We start from the raw sequence: 18,426 nt of genomic DNA on the forward strand, positions 1-18,426 counted from the left end.
AAATTTACAGATCAATACAATTAAAGTAAAACTAAAGGCAAAACTTTGTTTTTTTAGTTTTGGATAGAGTAGTTAGAACACCTGACAGATTTTATTGCTGTCTGGGTCCCCGTTAGGGAGAGTGACCCTCTCTATTTATGCTGTTTACTCTTATCATTGAAAGTGAAAGTAAAAGAAAATCCCAAATTCTGGGTTGTCCCCAAAAAAGTAATAGAGGGAAAATCTTCCAAAGGGGACACGAGTTCTGGTGACCTGGGGGTTCCCAAAGAATTCCCTTAATTTGCAGGGATTTCCTCTCACTTCCTGTTTGGCTATAGAACAGGAAGTGAAGGGAAATCTCTGCAATGAGACACAGAGAAAAAAATCTGTCAGGGGTTATAACCCTCCCTTACTTTATCCAAAATGAAAAAAAAAAAAGTTCTGCCCATAGTTCTACTGTAATGTATTGACAAATGAACATAAGAAAGTCACATCTATGAATCTTTTAAAGTTAGCGCTGACTTATCCGTGTCTACTGTACATGATGGTTTACGTCATAGAACATCAATGTTTATTCCCCCTTCTCTTTGTAAGCTTGAAATGTAAAAAGCGTACCCAAAATACCTCTAATGTTTACATTGACAGCCAACCTCACAAACACTACATTTCTTCTAGCTGTCACCGGAAGTTGTTGGTGCAACCCGCTGACTTTCAGTCGGAAACAAGGATGATTAATATTTGGTGGAACGTGGCGTTATTGTCAATAGCTGGGTGCCACTGTGTGCTCTATTCATCTTCAGCTGGAGCTCAGAGCGGAATGTGACAGGCACTGTCATTGTCTGTCAGACGTGCAGCTGCCGCACCGCACTATGGTTCCGTGTGGGACTTGTTTCAACGGGGAAGGAAAACGAAGAGACACCGGACCGGTCACTGAGAGCCACGTCTAATGGGAGAGGCCGACTGGGGGGACAAGCTGAAGCTGGGACTGGAGTGACAGGAGCCAGGGGAGCTGGGTCTGCATACACTACGGTGAGACCCCCTCCATATACAGAGTCTCCATTCCTTATACAGAGCTTTCTCTTCCTATACACACCTCTCATTCTTTATTTCCTTAGACAGAGTGCTAAATCTATATACAGATTCTATAAACATAGCTTTCATTCTATATACATAGTGCTCATTCTATATACAGAGTTTTCAATTTATATACAGATTCCAGCCTTCCATTCTTTTTAGCCTTCATTCTATATACAAAGCCCTCATTCTATATACAGGTTCCATAAAGATAGCGCTCATTCTATATACAGAGCGCTCATTCTATATACAGGTTCAATAAAGATAGCGCTCATTCTATATACCGAGCTTTTATTCTATATACAGAACGCTCAGTCTATATTCGGAGCTTTCATTCTATATTCAGAGCTTTCATTCTATATACGGAGCTTTCAATCCATATACAGAGTGCTCATTCTATGTACAGAGCCCTCATTCTATATACAGATTCCATAAAGATAGCGCTCATTCTATATACAGAGCTTTTATTCTATATACAGAACGCTCAGTCTATATTCGAAGCTTTCATTCTATATTTGAAGCTTACATTCTATATACGGGATTTCATTCTATATTCGGAGCTTTCATTCTATATTCGGAACTTTCATTCTATATACAGAGCCCTCATTCTATATACAGATTCCATAAAGATAGCGCTCATTCTATATACAGAGCTTTTATTCTATATACAGAACGCTCAGTCTATATTCTGAGCTTTCATTCTATATTCTGAGCTTTCATTCTATATTCTGAGCTTTCATTCTATATTCGGAGCTTTCATTCTATATTCGGAGCTTTCATTCTTTATACAGGATTTCATTCTATATTCAGAGCTTTCATTCTATATTCGGAGCTTTCATTCTATATACAGAGCCCTCATTCTATATACAGATTCCATAAAGATAGCGCTCATTCTATATACAGAGCTTTTATTCTATATACAGAACGCTCAGTCTATATTCTGAGCTTTCATTCTATATTCTGAGCTTTCATTCTATATTCTGAGCTTTCATTCTATATTCGGAGCTTTCATTCTATATTCGGAGCTTTCATTCTATATTCGGAGCTTTCATTCTTTATACAGGATTTCATTCTATATTCAGAGCTTTCATTCTATATTCGGAGCTTTCATTCTATATACAGAGCCCTCATTCTATATACAGATTCCATAAAGATAACGCTCATTCTATATACAGAGCTTTTATTCTATATACAGAATGCTCAGTCTATACTTGGAGCTTTCATTCTATACTTGGAGCTTTCATTCTATATTCGGAGCTTTCATTCTATATTCGGAGCTTTCATTCTATATACGGAGCTTTCATTCTATATACGGAGCTTTCAATCCATATACAGAGCGCTCATTCTATATACAGAGTGCACATTCTATATGCAGAGCCCTCATTCTATCTACAGATTCCATAAAGATAGCGCTCATTCTATATACAGAACGCTCAGTCTATATTCTGAGCTTTCATTCTGTATACAGAGCTTTCATTCTGTATACGGAGCTTTTAATCCATATACAGAGCGCTCATTCTATATGCAAATATTTCATTCTTTTTGCAGAACCCTCATTCTATATACAAAACCCAAACTCTATATACAGAGCCCTCATTCTATACACAGATTCCATAAACATAGCCTTCATTCTATATACAGAGCTTTCATTCTATACAGAACCCTCACTCCATAAACAGGGCCCTTATTCTATATGCAGATCCAACAGTCTATATGCAGAGCCTACTGTTCTATATACAGAGCCCTCCTTTCATATACGGAACTCTCATACCCTATATGGAACACTCTACAGAGCATTCATTCAATATAGACCCCTCATTCCCTATGTGGAGCCCTCAACTAAGCATTCATTCTATATACAAGGCCCTCATTTCTGATGTGAAGCCTCTACAGAGCATTCATTCTATATATAGGGCCCTCTTCCCCTATACAGAGCCCTCTCCTCTACGGAGCATTTATTCCCTATACAGAGCCCACTACATGGCATTCATTCTATATGCAGAGCTTTAATTTCTGTGTCATGCCATCAAGCCGGATAGTGACAGACGCTTTGAGCAGAACTTGGCATTCTCTCCCCTGCCACATCCTCACATAGCAGAGACTGACAGAGAGAGCAGTGTGACCAGGCTTTCCTGTGTATAGTGCATGTCTCATTTAATGTCTGTGAGGGGAATTTACTAAGACTGGAGCAAACAGAATCTGCAACGGTTGCGCGTGGTAACCAATTAGCTTCTAGCTTTCATTTTCTAAGTTAAACTGGACATGCCGAATCTAGAAGCTGATTGGTTACTGTTCACACTGCTTTCGTTTCAGTAAATACCCCTAAGGGTCTTTTATCTCTAGCACTGACTGATGGCAGTCCTATAACTCTGTTACATTCCACTGTGCATAATCACTGTATTAGTATCTAGGGGGGAGATTTACTAAAACTGGTGCAGCTGTGCAAATTAACCTACCTGCTTCCAGATTTTATTGTCAAAGCTTAATTAAACAAGCTGAAGTTAGAATCTGATTGGTTACTATATACAGCTGCACCAGATTCTGTGTGCTCCAGTTTTAGTAATTCTGCCCCAGTGTTCCTCTTGTGTATCCTATATCCAGAAGATTAGCACAAATATTTCTATATACCCTATGTCCAAAAGATTAGCACAGATATTTCTATATACCCTATGTCCAAAAGATTAGCACAGATATTTCTATGTACCCTATGTCTAGAACATTCCCACAGAACCTTCTGTGTATCCTGTGTTCATGATATTGTCACATTTCCGTAGTACATCATAAAAAGTGACACATCTGGCGTTTTGCAGGTGTTTTACAAGAGTTTCTGCACGTGTATCAAGCTTCAGGCAACTAACTGCAGCTGCTATACATTTTATGTTGTATAATCATACAGTCAGGGGAATTTACTGAAACTGGAGCTGCTGTGTATAGTAACCAATTGGCTTTTCAGTTAAACGTTGAGAACCAATGCTAGAAGCTGATTGGTTGCATAGATCCTGTCCGTCCCAGATTTAGTAATTTCTCTTTAGTGAGTTACTGATGACTTTTTGCAAGTAAAGCTAAGAAATTGCAGGTCTCTAGTTTTGCAAAAGTTCTACAATTGTAATCCTGATTTTTTTTTTTTTTGGTTTTTTTTTTTTGCATGTGTATTATTTTAAATGACATGATTTTTCCCTGTGAGAAAGCAAACATGCACTTGTTTAAGATTACCGTGTTGCTAAGACTGTTGAATGTGAAAGCTGTAATTATCTAGTATACAAGTTGTGCAACCATACATTTTTCTTTCTTTTACAATACAATGCTTTTTTGTCTTTCAGGTCATTAATAAAGTGATGGACTGACAGTCAGTTTTGTGTTGTCAGTCTGTATATGGAAGCCACTCCACCATGCTCATCCATTGGCTTATGGAAATACAGCGAATATTGGAGAGTTATTCATTTTAAAGCAAACACAAGTGATTACCCCATATACATTAAGTTGCAGATATGAGCACGCAGCCTGGATCTGACCCTCCTGGTGTCCAGTCTGGCACAGTTGTTGATACTGGGACTCCTCTCAAGCAGGATGGACTTGTTGATGCTAGAGCTGTGCTGAACATATCACTTAGTGGTGATAGCAATATTGGTGAGTTGCATTGATTTGCCCTTTAATCCTTTTCTGATAAGATGATGTTAGAACATTTTTCTAGCATGGTTTTGTAAAATAAGACTGAGTGTCCATTCACATTGATCCGACTTGTCAGGCGACTTGTCAGCCTGACAAGTCGCGGTCCTCACGCTCCCACTGTGTAGTACAGGAGCCGTTCTAATAGGAGCGACACAAGTGGCTCCGACTTAGAAAAAGGGTCCTGTACTACTTCGGGGCGACCTGGAGGCGACTTGCATAGACATTCATGTTATGAAGTCCGTGCAAGTCGCGCCGAAAGTCGCGCTGCACGTGACTTCACAGGTCGCCCCCGAAGTCAGAGCGACCTAATGTGAACGTAGGCTGAATGTATTGCATTGTTTCTGATCACTTGATATAAACAAGTGTAGAAAAACCTACATATCTTGTTGTAAATAATGCAAAAGACAACATAACAGGGTATTTTGGTATTTAGTATGAATACATGGGGAATTCAATGACGTCTTTACAACACTTTTCTGTAGGTAGCTTCTTTTGAAACTAGCAGCTTGCAGATCACGTGACAGCACTGAAGCTGATAAAAAAAAATGTAAGTTTTCTTTTTAATAAGTGCAGCATTGCTAGGGAGTCCATAGACATAGCCATTCTTCATGCACTTTTATCATAACTTACATACCAACAGAATTGGCTGAGGAGAAATGGGGCATAATTTTGGAACTTAAAGTACAACGAAAGGCAAAACTTTTTTTTTTTATTTTAGCTTTGGATAGAGTAGAGAGGGATTAGAACCCCTGTCAGGTTTTATTGCTGTCTATGCCCCGGTTAAGCAGAATCATCCTCTCTATTTGTCCTATTTACCATTATTGAAAGTGAAAGTAAAGATAATCCCAAATTTTGGGTTGTCCCCAGAAAGGTAATAGAGGGGAAATCTTCCAATGGGGACCCCCAAGGGATTCCCAGAGATTTGCAGAGATTTCCTCTCACCTCCTGTTTGGATATGGGACAGGAAGTCAAAGGAAATCTCCAAAACGGGACACCGATAATGAAAAAATATTTGACAGGGGTTGTATCCCTCCCTTGCTCTATCCAAAATAGAAAAAAAAAATGACGTTTTTGTCTATAGTTCTACTTTAAAGTAGAAGTTAAGGCTAACACAGTTTAACCACTTAAGCCCCGGAGGATTTTCTTGCTCAAAGACCAGGCCCTATTTTGCGATTCGGCACTGCGTTATTTTAACGGACAATTGCGCGGTCGTGCGACGCTGTACCCAAATTACATCCTTTTTTTTCCCCCCACAAACAGAGCTTTCTTTTGGTGGTATTTGATCACCTGTGCAATTTTTTATTTTTTGCGCTATAAACAAAAAAAGAGCGTCAATTTTGAAAAAATAACAATATTTTTCACATTTTTTTTTTATATGCAATTCCCCAAAAAAAATTTAAAAATCTATATTTCTTTAACATTTTAGGCCAATTTGTTTTCTGCTACGTATTTTTGGTAAAAAAAAATCGCAATAAGCGTATTTTGATTGGTTTGCGCAAAAGTTATTGCGTTTACTAACTAAGGGAAAGATTTATGTCATTTTTATTGTTTTTTTAACTAGTAATGGCGGCAATCTGCGATTTTTTTTTTTTTTGACGGGATTGCGGCGGACAAATCGGACCCCTGACTAACATTTTTTACACTTTTGGGGGTACCAGTGACATTACTACAGTAATCAGTGCTATACATATGCACTGTTACTGTAAAAATGACACTGGCAGGGAAGGGGTTAACTTTATTAGTGATCAAGGGGTTAAGTGTGTCCCTAGGGGCGTGATTCTAACTGTAAAGGGGTGTGGCTTGTGATGTAACCACAGAGACATACGATCCTACGTAGCAGGATCATATGATCTCTGCAGTTACACCAGGGAGAATGACAGGCGACTTTGTTTGCATCAGCCGCCTGCCTCTCTCCCTCTCCAGCGGGAGATCGCGAGTGGCCGGCGGACATCGGAGCCGCCAGTCACTCGCGCGGGGTTGTCCGTGAATGAGCGGGGTCGCGCCTTTGGCGGCGTGCGCTCGCCCTCTGCAGGCTCCTGGGCGAGCGACGTAGTACTATATCGCTTTGCCCAGGAGGGGCTGACTACCGCAGTAAATATACTGGGGGCGGTCGGCAAGCGGTTAAAATGTATATATAACTGCTCTGTGCAGTGGTTCAGTAGTTTTGCACAGAGGAGCCTGGGTCCTTCTCTTCTCTGGTCTCCCACCGATACTCCTGGCCACTCCCACCTGCCAAGTGCCCACAAGCTGCTTGCTGTGGGGGCTACAGAGCCACTGCTCTGTGTGTCCATTTACACCCCCCTCCTGCTCTCTCCTCATTGGCTCACTGGCTGTGATTGACAGTAGTGGGAGCCATTGGGGGGGGGGAGAGAGACCCAGAACAGCCGAGGCTCTCCTGCATATCACTGGATCAAGATGGGGCTCAGGTAAGTATTGGGGGGGGGGGTGTTTCCTCTGTACACTAGTTTTTTTACCTTCACGCATGGAATGCATGACAGTAATACAACCACTTTGTCATATTTATGGGGTATTCTGTATATAGTTTGTGTAAAGAACGTATTCAAAAAGCTCCTTTTCTGATCGTGCAATTATTTAACTGTTTTCCTTAGTAGTGTACATGGTTTAAAGTAGGATTTGCAATATCCCTAGCCCTGTATGTTGGTCTACTCTACTGCAGTGAGTTATTCATCTTGGTGATATGGCACACATGTACAGGGATGGGGGGGATGCAGTGTTTCTTTTTCTTTTTACAACCCTGGGTTTGATCAATTTATTAAAAAAACAAAAACAAAATGGTCATATTACCAAGTTATTTCTCACACACTTTATTGGCATACTTGCAACTACACCCCTAAATACATTCTGCTACTCCTCCTGAGTATGGGGATACCACATGTGTGGGACTTTTCCACAGCCTGACCACATACAGAGGTCCAACATCCAAGTAGCACCTCCAGGTGTTCTAGGAGCAAAAATTACACACATAATTTCCTGACAACCTATCACACTTTTGAAGACTCTGAAACACCAGGACAATGGATACACCCACAAAATGACCCCATTTTGGAAAGCAAACATCCCAACACATAATCAAGGAGGAATAATGAGTCTTTTGAACATGTCATTTTTTTTCCACAAGTTTTTGGAAAATGTGGAAAGAAAATGAAAACGCATTTTTTTTTTTTTTACACAAAGCTTTTTCATTTATAAGATATTTCTAACGCATAGCATGTACATAGCAAAAATGACACCCCAAAATACATTCTGCTACTCCTCCTGAGTATGGTGATACCACATGTGTGACACTTTTCCACAGCCTAGTTAAATACAGAGGTCCAACATGCAGGGAGCACCATCATTTCCTGACTTCCCATTACAATTATGTGAGGCACTGATAAGCACTGTAGTGGCACTGATGAGCACTAATGTGGCGTTGATGTGGCACGGATGAGCACTGGCGTGGCATGGATGTGGCATGGATGAGCACTGGCGTGGCATGGATGTGGCACGGATGAGCACTGGCGTGGCATGGATGTGGCACGGATGAGCACTGGCGTGGCATGAATGTGGCACGGATGAGCACTGATGTGGCATGGACGTGGCATTGAGGAGCACTGACGTGGCACGGATGAGCAATGTGGCATGTATGAGCACTGGCGTGGCATGGATGAGCACTGTTGGGGCACGGATGAGGCATGGACAGGCATAATGTGGGTATGAAGGAGGCAGAGGATGGCTGCAGCTGCAGTTTCTCTCCTCTCCTCGCACACTGTACTGATCATTGTGTACAGTGAGCGAGGAGAGAAATTAACCAAACATGCGCAGGTTTGTTGACAAGTGATCGCTCCGTCATTGGACAGATTGATCACATGGTAAAGGGCCGCTGTCATTGGCCCTTTCCACGATCCGTGATGCGCCGGGTCCCCAGAACCCGGCGAGCACGGACAGCTCTGTGTGTGTGCAATTCTGGGAGGACCTCATTCTACACCCTCCCAGAATAAGCTGACTGTGCTGTGGCCGATTCGGCTATGACCCGGTCGGCAAGTGGTTAAAGTAGAAGTACATTTAACAAAATTTTTACAGCAGTGCTGACACTTTTTGATTTTTATTATTTAAAGTCGAAGTACTGCCTAATAATAAAATCTCTAAATCTACAGCCACAATCTAAGATTAACCTATCTAGCCCTGTAAAGCAAAAGTTGCTATACATACCTTCTCTGAAGCTTCTGTCCAGTCCCACGATGAGCTGTCAGCGGTGGCTTCTCTGTGCAGGTGGGTGCAGAGGAGGCAGCTGGCAATGGAGGCCTCATAGTAACTCTATGGGTGAAATCACTTCCCAGGCATTTCCCAGCCGCTGTCGGCTGTCTCCTGCACAGAGCTTCCACCACTGGAGACCAGACCAGATTGGCTTAAGAAAAGGTATGTATAGCAATTTTTGCTTTACAGGGCAATTAGCTTAGTGTTAGATTGTGGCTGCGAGTAGATTTAGAGATTTTAGTTTTAGGCTGAACTTCCACTTTAAGGATATCCTTTAAAAGGTCATGATGTACTTGAGCAGAACAATTGATTCTTGATGCTTTCATTTCATTTTAACTTGTAAACCTATACTAGTTTGTGTAAGTTTCTTTTTACAGTGTATGAATAAACACTTTTTTTTATTTGAATCATTACCATATTTGAGGCAAATGAAGAAAATTTTAAACTGTAGTGTAATCTCAGAGGGAAACGGATACAATTTTCAATAGACCCCTTGCTAAAGTCAGAGGTTGGCCGTGCAGAACTTTGTCAGATGTGGGGACATCACAGCTTCCATTTAAGTTGCAAGTAGTACATGTCTGGGTTTGGGGTGCTCTATGAATGAAATATTTGCAGGTGCCTGCTGTGAGGCATAAGTTGTACAGTTGTATAAGTTGTATAATTGTACATAAATACAATTTTAAACAGGTTTACTTTGAAGATGAATTTGTTTATGTAGGCTGTGTTTTATCAGTTATGTTTTGTGTTCTCAAAGGTCAGAAAAATAGAAACCCCTCTTCAAACCCTTGACTGCAGCTGCCAAATTACTCTACAAGGGACCTGCAATTAATACCATACTTGCAGATATCAGGAGAGGATTTTTTCTTCTACAAATGCATTTTGTCTGGGACAAAATGTAATGCTGGTGCAGTGAGAACCAGCATTTATTAGTCTTTTTAAATAAAAAATAAATAAAAATGAGTCATGATAATGTTTTGATATTCCAGTGTAGTGCTGCTTAGCCAATTAGAAACACTTTTGGTTGGTCGTCATGGGTGGAGGTAGAACCTTGGTTGTCTGTTGTTATACCCCATACAGGCAGGAATGTAACACATGGTTCATATACCCCACTATTTTATTATTATATTTATTTTTGTACTGTGCAATGAAGATTTGCTGGTATTACCTGGACCACTCAAGCTTCCCACATTGATCCACTGAGGGCTGTCTTCCTCATAGCAGATGTTTTGATGATTTGTCTTGTGTTCGTGTTCATTAATTGTACACAGCATTGAGATGTATTTTGAGATTACTAATAAATTCTGAAACTCTTGTGGTTGGAACATTTTCGGAGAGCAAGACAAACTGAGATATAAAAAAGTGTTAGGTAATTTAGTGTTCCAGCATCTACTAAAATTGTAATTTTGGCTGAACTGACCCTATAAAGCAGGGTTACACCTACTCCAACTGTGCAGCTTGCTTCCTAATTATTAACTGAGCAACTTTGAAGTTTATAATGGTATAAAATAATTTACCCTTTTTTTATTGTATCTTTACAATCCTTAAGCATTTTTTTTAATCAGAATTTTTTTTTACCATCCCACCATAAATGTACAGGTTTCAGTCTGGTGTTTCTTGTTGCTTATGGTGTAAAGGTCGAAAAAAAAATAAAAGTAAGAGAAACTGTAAGGTGTGGTCTACCAAAGGATTATGTCCTTTTGAATAAGACAGTCAAAATGTGTGTGAGCAAAACTAGATTTTTCTCTTTTAAATGCCAAAAATGGGAGGATGCAAACTTTATTTACTATTTTGTCACCAATATATACAACATCAGTTTGTTCATGCCTACTTTCAAACCTATCTAATATAAAATTGAAAGGGGGGAAAACCAAAAGTGTGTTTGTATATATGTGTATATACAGTCAGGTCCAAAAATATTGGGACATCGACCCAATTCTAATCTTTTTGGCTCTATACACCACCACAATGGATTTGAAACGAAACAAACACGATGTGCTTTAATTTGAGGGTATTTACATCCAAATCAGGTGAACGGTGTAGGAATTACAACAGTTTGTATATGTGCCTCCCCCTTTTTAAGGGACCAAACGTAATGGGACAGATTAACAATCATAAATCAAACTTTCACTTTTTAATACTTGGTTGCAAATCCTTTGCAGTCAATTACAGCCTGAAGTCTGGAACGCATAGACATCACCAGATGCTGGGTTTCATCCCTGGTAATGCTCTGCCAGGCCTCTACTGCAACTGTCTTCAGTTCCTGCTTGTTCTTGGGGCATTTTCCCTTCAGTTTTGTCTTCAGCAAGAGAAATGCATGCTCAATCGGATTCAGGTCAGGGGATTGACTTGGCCATTGCATAATATTCCACTTATTTCCCTTAACAAACTCTTTGGTTGCTTTCGCAGTATGTTTCGGGTCATTGTCCATCTGCACTGTGAAGCGCCGTCCAATGTGTTCTGAAGCATTTGGCTGAATATGAGCAGATAATATTGCCCAAAACACTTCAGAATTCATCCTGCTTCTTTTGTCAACAGTCACATCATCAATAAATCAGTTCCATTGGCAGCCATACATGCCCACGCCATGACACTACCACCACCATGCCTCACTGATGAAGTGGTATGCTTTGGATCATGAGCAGTTCCTTTCCTTCTCCATACTCTTCTCTTCCCATCACTCTGGTACAAGTTGATCTTGGTCTCATCTGTCCATAGGATGTTGTTCCAGAACTGTGAAGGCTTTTTTATATGTTGTTTGGCAAACTCTAATCTGGCCTTCCTGTTTTCAGGCTCACCAATGGTTTACATCTTGTGGTGAACCCTCTGTATTCACTCTGGTAAAGTCTTCTCTTGATTGTTGACTTTGACACACATACACCTACCTCCTGGAGAGTGTGCTTGATCTGGCCAACTGTTGTGAAGGGTGTTTTCTTCACCAGGGAAAGAATTCTCCGGTCACCCAACAGGCTGTGTTTTATCAGTTATGTTTTGTGTTCTCAAAGGTCAGAAAAATAGAAACCTCTGTTCAAACCCTTGACAGCAACTGCCAAATTACTCTACAAAGGAACTGCAAATCTTATTTGTTACAAATATTTCTTTCCTCTTTGTGTATGTTTAGGTGACCAGGGGGCGAGGGGTGAGGATGGGGGGCGCCACAGGGTGCCTGAACACCTAAGGCCGGCCCTGAGGGTTTAGGTCTGGAGACATGCTTGGCCAGTCCATCACCTTTTCCCCATCGGCTTCTTTAGCAAGGCAGTGGTTGCCTTGCAGGTGTGTTTGGGGTCATTATCGTATTGGAATACTGCCCTACGACCCAGTCAACGAAGGGAGGGGTCATGTCCTGCTTCAGTATGTCACAGTACATGTTGACGTTCATGGTTCCCTCAATGAACTGTCGCTCCCCAGTCCCGGCAGCGCTCATACAGCCCCAGACCATGACACTCCCACCACCATGCTTGACTGTAGGCAAGGCACACTTGTCTTTGTACTTCTCACCTGGTTACCGCCACACACGCTTGACACCATCTGAATCAAATACGTTTATCTTGGTCTCATGAGACCACAGTATATGGTTCCAGTAATCCATGTCCTTAGTCTGCTTGTCTTCAGCAAACTTTTTTGAAGGCTTTCTTGTGCATCATCTTTAGAAGAGGCTTTCTTCTGGGGTGACAGCCATGCAGACCAATATGATGCAGTGTGTGGCGTATGGTCTGAGCACTGACAAACTGACCCCCACCCCTTCAACCTCTGCAGCAATGCTAGCAGCACTCGTATGTCTATTTCCCAAAGACAACCTCTGGATTTGACGCTGTGCATGTGCACTCAACTTCTTTGGTCGACCATGGCAAGGCCCATTCTGAGTGGAATCTGGCCTGTAAAACCACTGTATGCTCTTGGCCATCATGCTGCAGCTCCGTTTCAGGGTCTTGGCAATCTTCTTTTAGCCTAGGCCATCTTTATGTAGAGCAACAATTCTTTTTATCAGATCCCCAGAGATTTCTTTGCCTTGAGGTACCATGTTGAACTTCCGGTGGCCAGTATGAGAGAGTGAGAGCGATAACACCAAATTTAACACACCTGGTCCCCATTCACACCTGAGACCTTGTAACACTAACGAGTCAAGTGACACCATGGAGGGAAAATGGCTAATTGGGCCCAATTTGGACATTTTCACTTAGGGATTAGGGATATACTCTCTTTTGTTGCCAGCGGTTTAGACATTAATGGCTATGTGTTGAGTTATTTTGAGGGGACAGCAAATTAACACTGTTATACAAGTTGTACACTCACTACTTTACATTGTAGCAAAGTATAATTTCTTCAGTGTTATCACATGAAAAGATATAATAAAATATTTATAAAAATGTGAGGGGTGTACTCACTTTCATCAGATACTGTGTGTAGATATACACATATACAGTACTGCGCCAAAGTTTAGGTAGTTTTTAGTTTCCACACATCCTGGAGAACTAACCATAGATCCTCTGTGGATGTAGGCTTCCTCAAATACTTCTGTCTCTTCGTGTAATCCCAGACAGACCTGATGGTGTTGGGATCAGGGCTCTTTTCCTGGACTCCTTGTTCTTCTTTACACTGAAAATTACTTAATGACATTGGCTATATGTTTGGGGTAGTTTCCTGCTACAGAATAAATTTGGGGTCAATCACGAGCCTCCCTGGTGGTATGGCATGATGGATAACTATCTGCCTATATTTCTCAACATTCAGGACACCATTGATCCTGGCCATCTCTCAATAACTCTATTTTCATAAATGTAGCCCTAGAAATTGCTAGTTGTTGGTTTGTATGTTTACCAACTTGCATCATTCCACTGAGCAACAAACTAAATCTGGATTCTTGACATCGATAAACAAGTTTAACTGATGATGTAAGAGGGTCAGTGTTACAGGCAGCATATATAGATGAAGTAAGCGTTAATATACTACTATATTTGGCCTAAAGGGAGACCTAATTTTGCTAAAAAAAAAAAAAAATTATATGAGGGGGCGTGTCTTGGGCATGCACAGGTAAGGATGCATCTTTCCAAGACTCCTGCTTTGCCTGTCCTAATCTCCTTTTTATCTTGGGGACACAAATACTTTTATCAACACCATGCCTACTAAAAGGAGAACCTCGCACAGCACACATCAAAACCTTAAAAGGGGGCCAAAGACTCATTCTTTTGCTAACTGGAGTCAGAGTGGTCAGCATCCAAGTGTGGGAGAGATCATAATGCCATTGTCAGATACCCCAACTGTAACCTTCAGACAAGGTGAGAAATCCCCTCTACAATGACTTGCCTAGGTCCCAGGTCTCTACATCAGACATTGGCAACGATGACTGGGTTGGACCTCAAAACCTACAAAAGCAGCCCTGGAACAATTTGCTTTAAGAGTGGAAAATGCTTTTAAATGAAACACTGATAACCATAAATCTGAGACAACATACCTGGGCCAGGGTTTGAAAGCCCTTAAAGAGTAACTCCACTTTTGTCGAAAAAAAACTTTCCCCCCTGGGTGATCTATGTACAGTGCAGGGATTTTTAACAAACTTTGTTGCAGATTCCTACCTTTTGTTATTCTCAAGAAACCTATGTTTGTTTCACATGTGCACAGTTAATCTGTAGGTGAGTGGTTTTATAATTATCAGTCAGCTGCAGCACCTGCAGGGCTCTAATGAGGTAATTGACAGGGCCTCATATTACTATAGTCCTGATTTCCTATTGGGAGTATCTCACCAAAAAATTACAGTTTTGTTACAAGGAATGCCTGAAATCTGACTTTTATCTTAGTGCAGACTTCTGGGAAAATCAGTGAGCCAATCACACAAGCAGGAAATAATATTTTTTGGGGGTATTCTGTACACACTCTGTGTTTAGAACACCTCCAGGTAACCATATTACATTGAATTTTACAGAAAATTACAGAGCTGCAGATTGAAATAGAAAGGTAATTTTTAATAACATTCAAATACAATATGACTTGTGCTGCAGTTGTGTTTACTATATCATTCTTTTTTTTTATTTTTTAATAGCTATTTGTTTTTCTGTGAAAGTGGAGTTACCCTTTCAAACAGAACTCTTACCTTCCCAGTCATTTAGAGAGGGCTTAGAAGCCTACAAGCCGCAAAGACCCCTTCCCAAAGTTAAAGGGAATTTTCTATGAGATCTTAGACAGAAAACCTTCCATACATATTGAAACTGATAGTGCCCACCTAATCAAGACTCTGCAAGGTAGGGAGACGTCATCTTTAAATTTCAAAAGTAGACTGTCAAAGGCGCTATCATACATACATTATCCATGAGAAGTCAAAAACCGCACAAAGCAAGGGGCCGAGTCCTGGCGGCATTACTTTCAGTGTTCTTCGGCTGTCCAGAACTAAACCTTTATCGAAGTCCCCATCTGGACCTGTAAGTATTCTACTCCTTACGATTCACAGACCATAACCAAAACCCAAGATACCTTTCTCAGACCCTTGACTTGCTTGATTACCTAATAATTCTTAGACAAGTAAGGTCTTATTCTTGTGCCTTTAATTCCACCTTTGCTTCTCACTAGCACACGATAACCGACATCTAGCTTGGTGACCTAATGTTTACATTAAGCCTGGGTCTAGACATGCAGGTTCCCCTCATTTGCAAGGTGGTTGTGTACCCCCTGTTTCACTACACCATTACCCAATGGGTTGGACTGTATGTGCCCTCCTCCCCTCTCTTTTACCAACCCCAATGCCCATATTGCTTACTATACCACACTGCAATAGACTTGTTGTCTAACACGTGTACATTCGTATGTACCAAATGGCTTTCATTTTCCCCCTGGATACCCATTTTCTCAAACTCTGTTCTCCCTCTGCTATGACAATATACCAGTAACAGGTAGGCCTCACCTCCCCAGAATGCCCCCTCATGTTCCCAGCCAAAGCCCACCTCCCTTTAGTTAAACATGTTTTCACTTGGAATTCCACAGGAGGGGTTTTACCAACCATCAGTGGCTTTCCTCACATCCATGGGGAATCCTTCTAAAAGTTAATGTTTTTATCATTTGCAATAGTAATATTGTATTGTTTGCTTACATATTTGTGTAGATCTTGTTGCCAAATATTACTTACTCTCAAGAATTCTGCGCCCAACCATCATTTTCCATAGCCGCCAGAGGAAAACGCTAAATGATCCTAAATGCTAGTACATGGCTTACGAAAACTTTTTGAACTTGCAAAGATGTTAGCTGGAACGTAGCTGCCAAAAATGGAAAGGTTCCAAGCTTTAAATGGCATATTAATGCAGGATTAAACCCATTGATTTAATAGTTTAAAAAAACAGTCACATTTCTGGCATGCCGGAAATGCTAACTTTCACATTGGTGGTGCTCTCAACCAAACTGTCAAACCATCCAATAGCTGGTGTCATAACTGATCACATGTGCAGCATTAATGGCAATTGAAGATTAAACAGAGGCCAAGATGGAAGCTTCCTTGGCTGAAAACGATAGGAGGGTTTGCTTCCACTTTAATAAACAAAACTTGTAGCCTGCAAGTTAGAGTAGGTATCAATGAGCCGCAAAACAATAAGTAGATCACGACATAGTCTGAATAAACAACATGATCTGCAACAAGGAAATAAGAAATAGAAAGGAAGCACGTCCACAGTAGGGAGGTGGGGTAAGTGGGAGGACAGTGAGCTTCGGGAATGCCCAAATCCAGCACCCAAATTCTCGTCTAATATAATAAGTTATAGCTCTCCATGGACCGTGACGGATGGGCATATTGTGTTCACGGGGTCCATATCTGGGAGAATTTATTTTTCGTGTCTAGCAGGATGCTGGCCAGTTTTCATTGATAAAGATCCACTCGATCTGCTAGTAAACTTCCTCAAAGGAAACAAATTGTTTCTTCCAGGCTTTAGCGATAGTCTGTTTTGTCGCTAACAAAATGTAGATCACCAATTTGAATTGGGCTTTAGTAAACAAAATGAGTGTGTTTTTTTTTTTTTTTTTTTCTGCCAAGAGCACTGGTGTTTTTTTAAGCCAGTGTGCATGGATCTTTTCTGCCGCTTTTACACAGGGTGGATCCGTTTTGACGGACTCCGCTTGCTCAGTGGCAGTCGCTCCATTGATCCCCCCTGAGCAGGCAGATGACAGGTCCATCTCTGCTCACTGTGCAGAGACAGACCTGTCGGAGTCCCGCTCTCCTCTATGGGGTGATTGGATAAAAATGGATAGCCTGTCCATTTTCATCCAAACCTATCGGATCCGACCCGCTGGACAGATGGCGAGCGTATCGCATACGTTTGTTTTCAGCGGATTTTGTCGGATCAGATGCCAGGCGGGCGTCAGCGGACACATATCCGCTGACATTCGCCTTCCCATAGAGGACAATAGGTGGCCCGAACAGGTCTGCCTGAAAAATGGACAGGTGGACTGGATCGGTCTGATCGTGTGAAATGGGCCTTAAGGCTACATTCACACCAGAGCGTAGCGTTTTCGCGCGTTTTTACCGCGATTTTACCGCAATTTTTTCCCGCAATTTTACAGGCGTTTTTTGTGCAGGCGTTTTTAGATTGAATAGAAACCAATGGAAAACGCCTGTAATCTGCCCAAAAAGAAGCTCATGTACTTTTTTGAGCGTTGGGCGTTTTGCTTACAGCGTCAAAACGCTCAGATGTGAACAGGGGCCATTGAAATGAATAGGATTTGTCTTGTTGGGCGTTTTGAGAGCTGATCCTAGAGCAGAAAAACTCCCCAAAAACGCCCCAAAACGCCTACATGTGAACGGAGCCTAAAGGCACAGATGTTTATGTTTACAGTAAACTTATTTCTCCTAGCCCTCTTTCGCTAAGCTCAAGGTCCCCGCTAGACTGACTACTGTTTTATTTATTCCTATCTCACTGTGTTGGAGAGGATGTTGACATAGTAAAACATTCCTTCACAGAATAGATTGGACCAGAAAGGTGACAGATCTCATTTGAACCCGAAAAATGGGTGGCCCCATTCAAAGTTCAGTATATTAGATTCTAGAACATATGGGCTATCTGGCCCCATTACAGTGCCTTCCTGTACCAGGGAACTCCGACCTTAGATGACACCACCCACACCCCCTTGAGTGGCTTGACACAAGACTAACCCCCATCATGCTCATTCAGTCATGCAAGAGGCGACTTTCCACAAACCAAAACATTCACTTTTTTTTTTTTTCCCCAGTAAATCCTACTCCTATTTGATATTTGCCGTGGTTTACTTTTATTTCTCCGTTCCCTTCTCAGTTGCTCTTCTCTTCCCTTCTTTCATTTACTCTACCCAGTAATGCCTGTCTCCACAAGGTAATAAATAAAAGACATTACAATGACTGAAGAGGCAGCACTGAGGTTGTTAAATATCTTCTCTATTTATACAAAAAAATATATGATATACATCTAGGATATTGGAGAATTGTTTTTTTAATTCTTCTAC

General features: G+C 41.2%; 1 protein-coding gene across 2 annotated transcripts in view; it reads left to right on the plus strand.

Moving 5' to 3' along the window:
- Positions 1-721: 721 nt before the first annotated feature.
- GOLGA3 (golgin A3) overlaps positions 722-18,426 on the plus strand; it is a 147,837-nt gene continuing 130,132 nt past the window's right edge. For both annotated transcript variants that reach the window (XM_082260173.1, XM_082260174.1), the window contains exons 1-2: positions 722-1,008; positions 4,374-4,680. In XM_082260173.1, coding sequence (XP_082116299.1) covers positions 4,542-4,680 — 139 coding nt within the window. In that variant the 5' untranslated portion in view covers positions 722-1,008; positions 4,374-4,541. The remainder of the gene's footprint in view (positions 1,009-4,373; positions 4,681-18,426) is intronic.

This window comes from Pelophylax lessonae, assembly GCF_965119305.1.
Source record: "Pelophylax lessonae genome assembly, chromosome: 1".
In the NCBI taxonomy this organism is placed as follows: domain Eukaryota; kingdom Metazoa; phylum Chordata; class Amphibia; order Anura; family Ranidae; genus Pelophylax; species Pelophylax lessonae.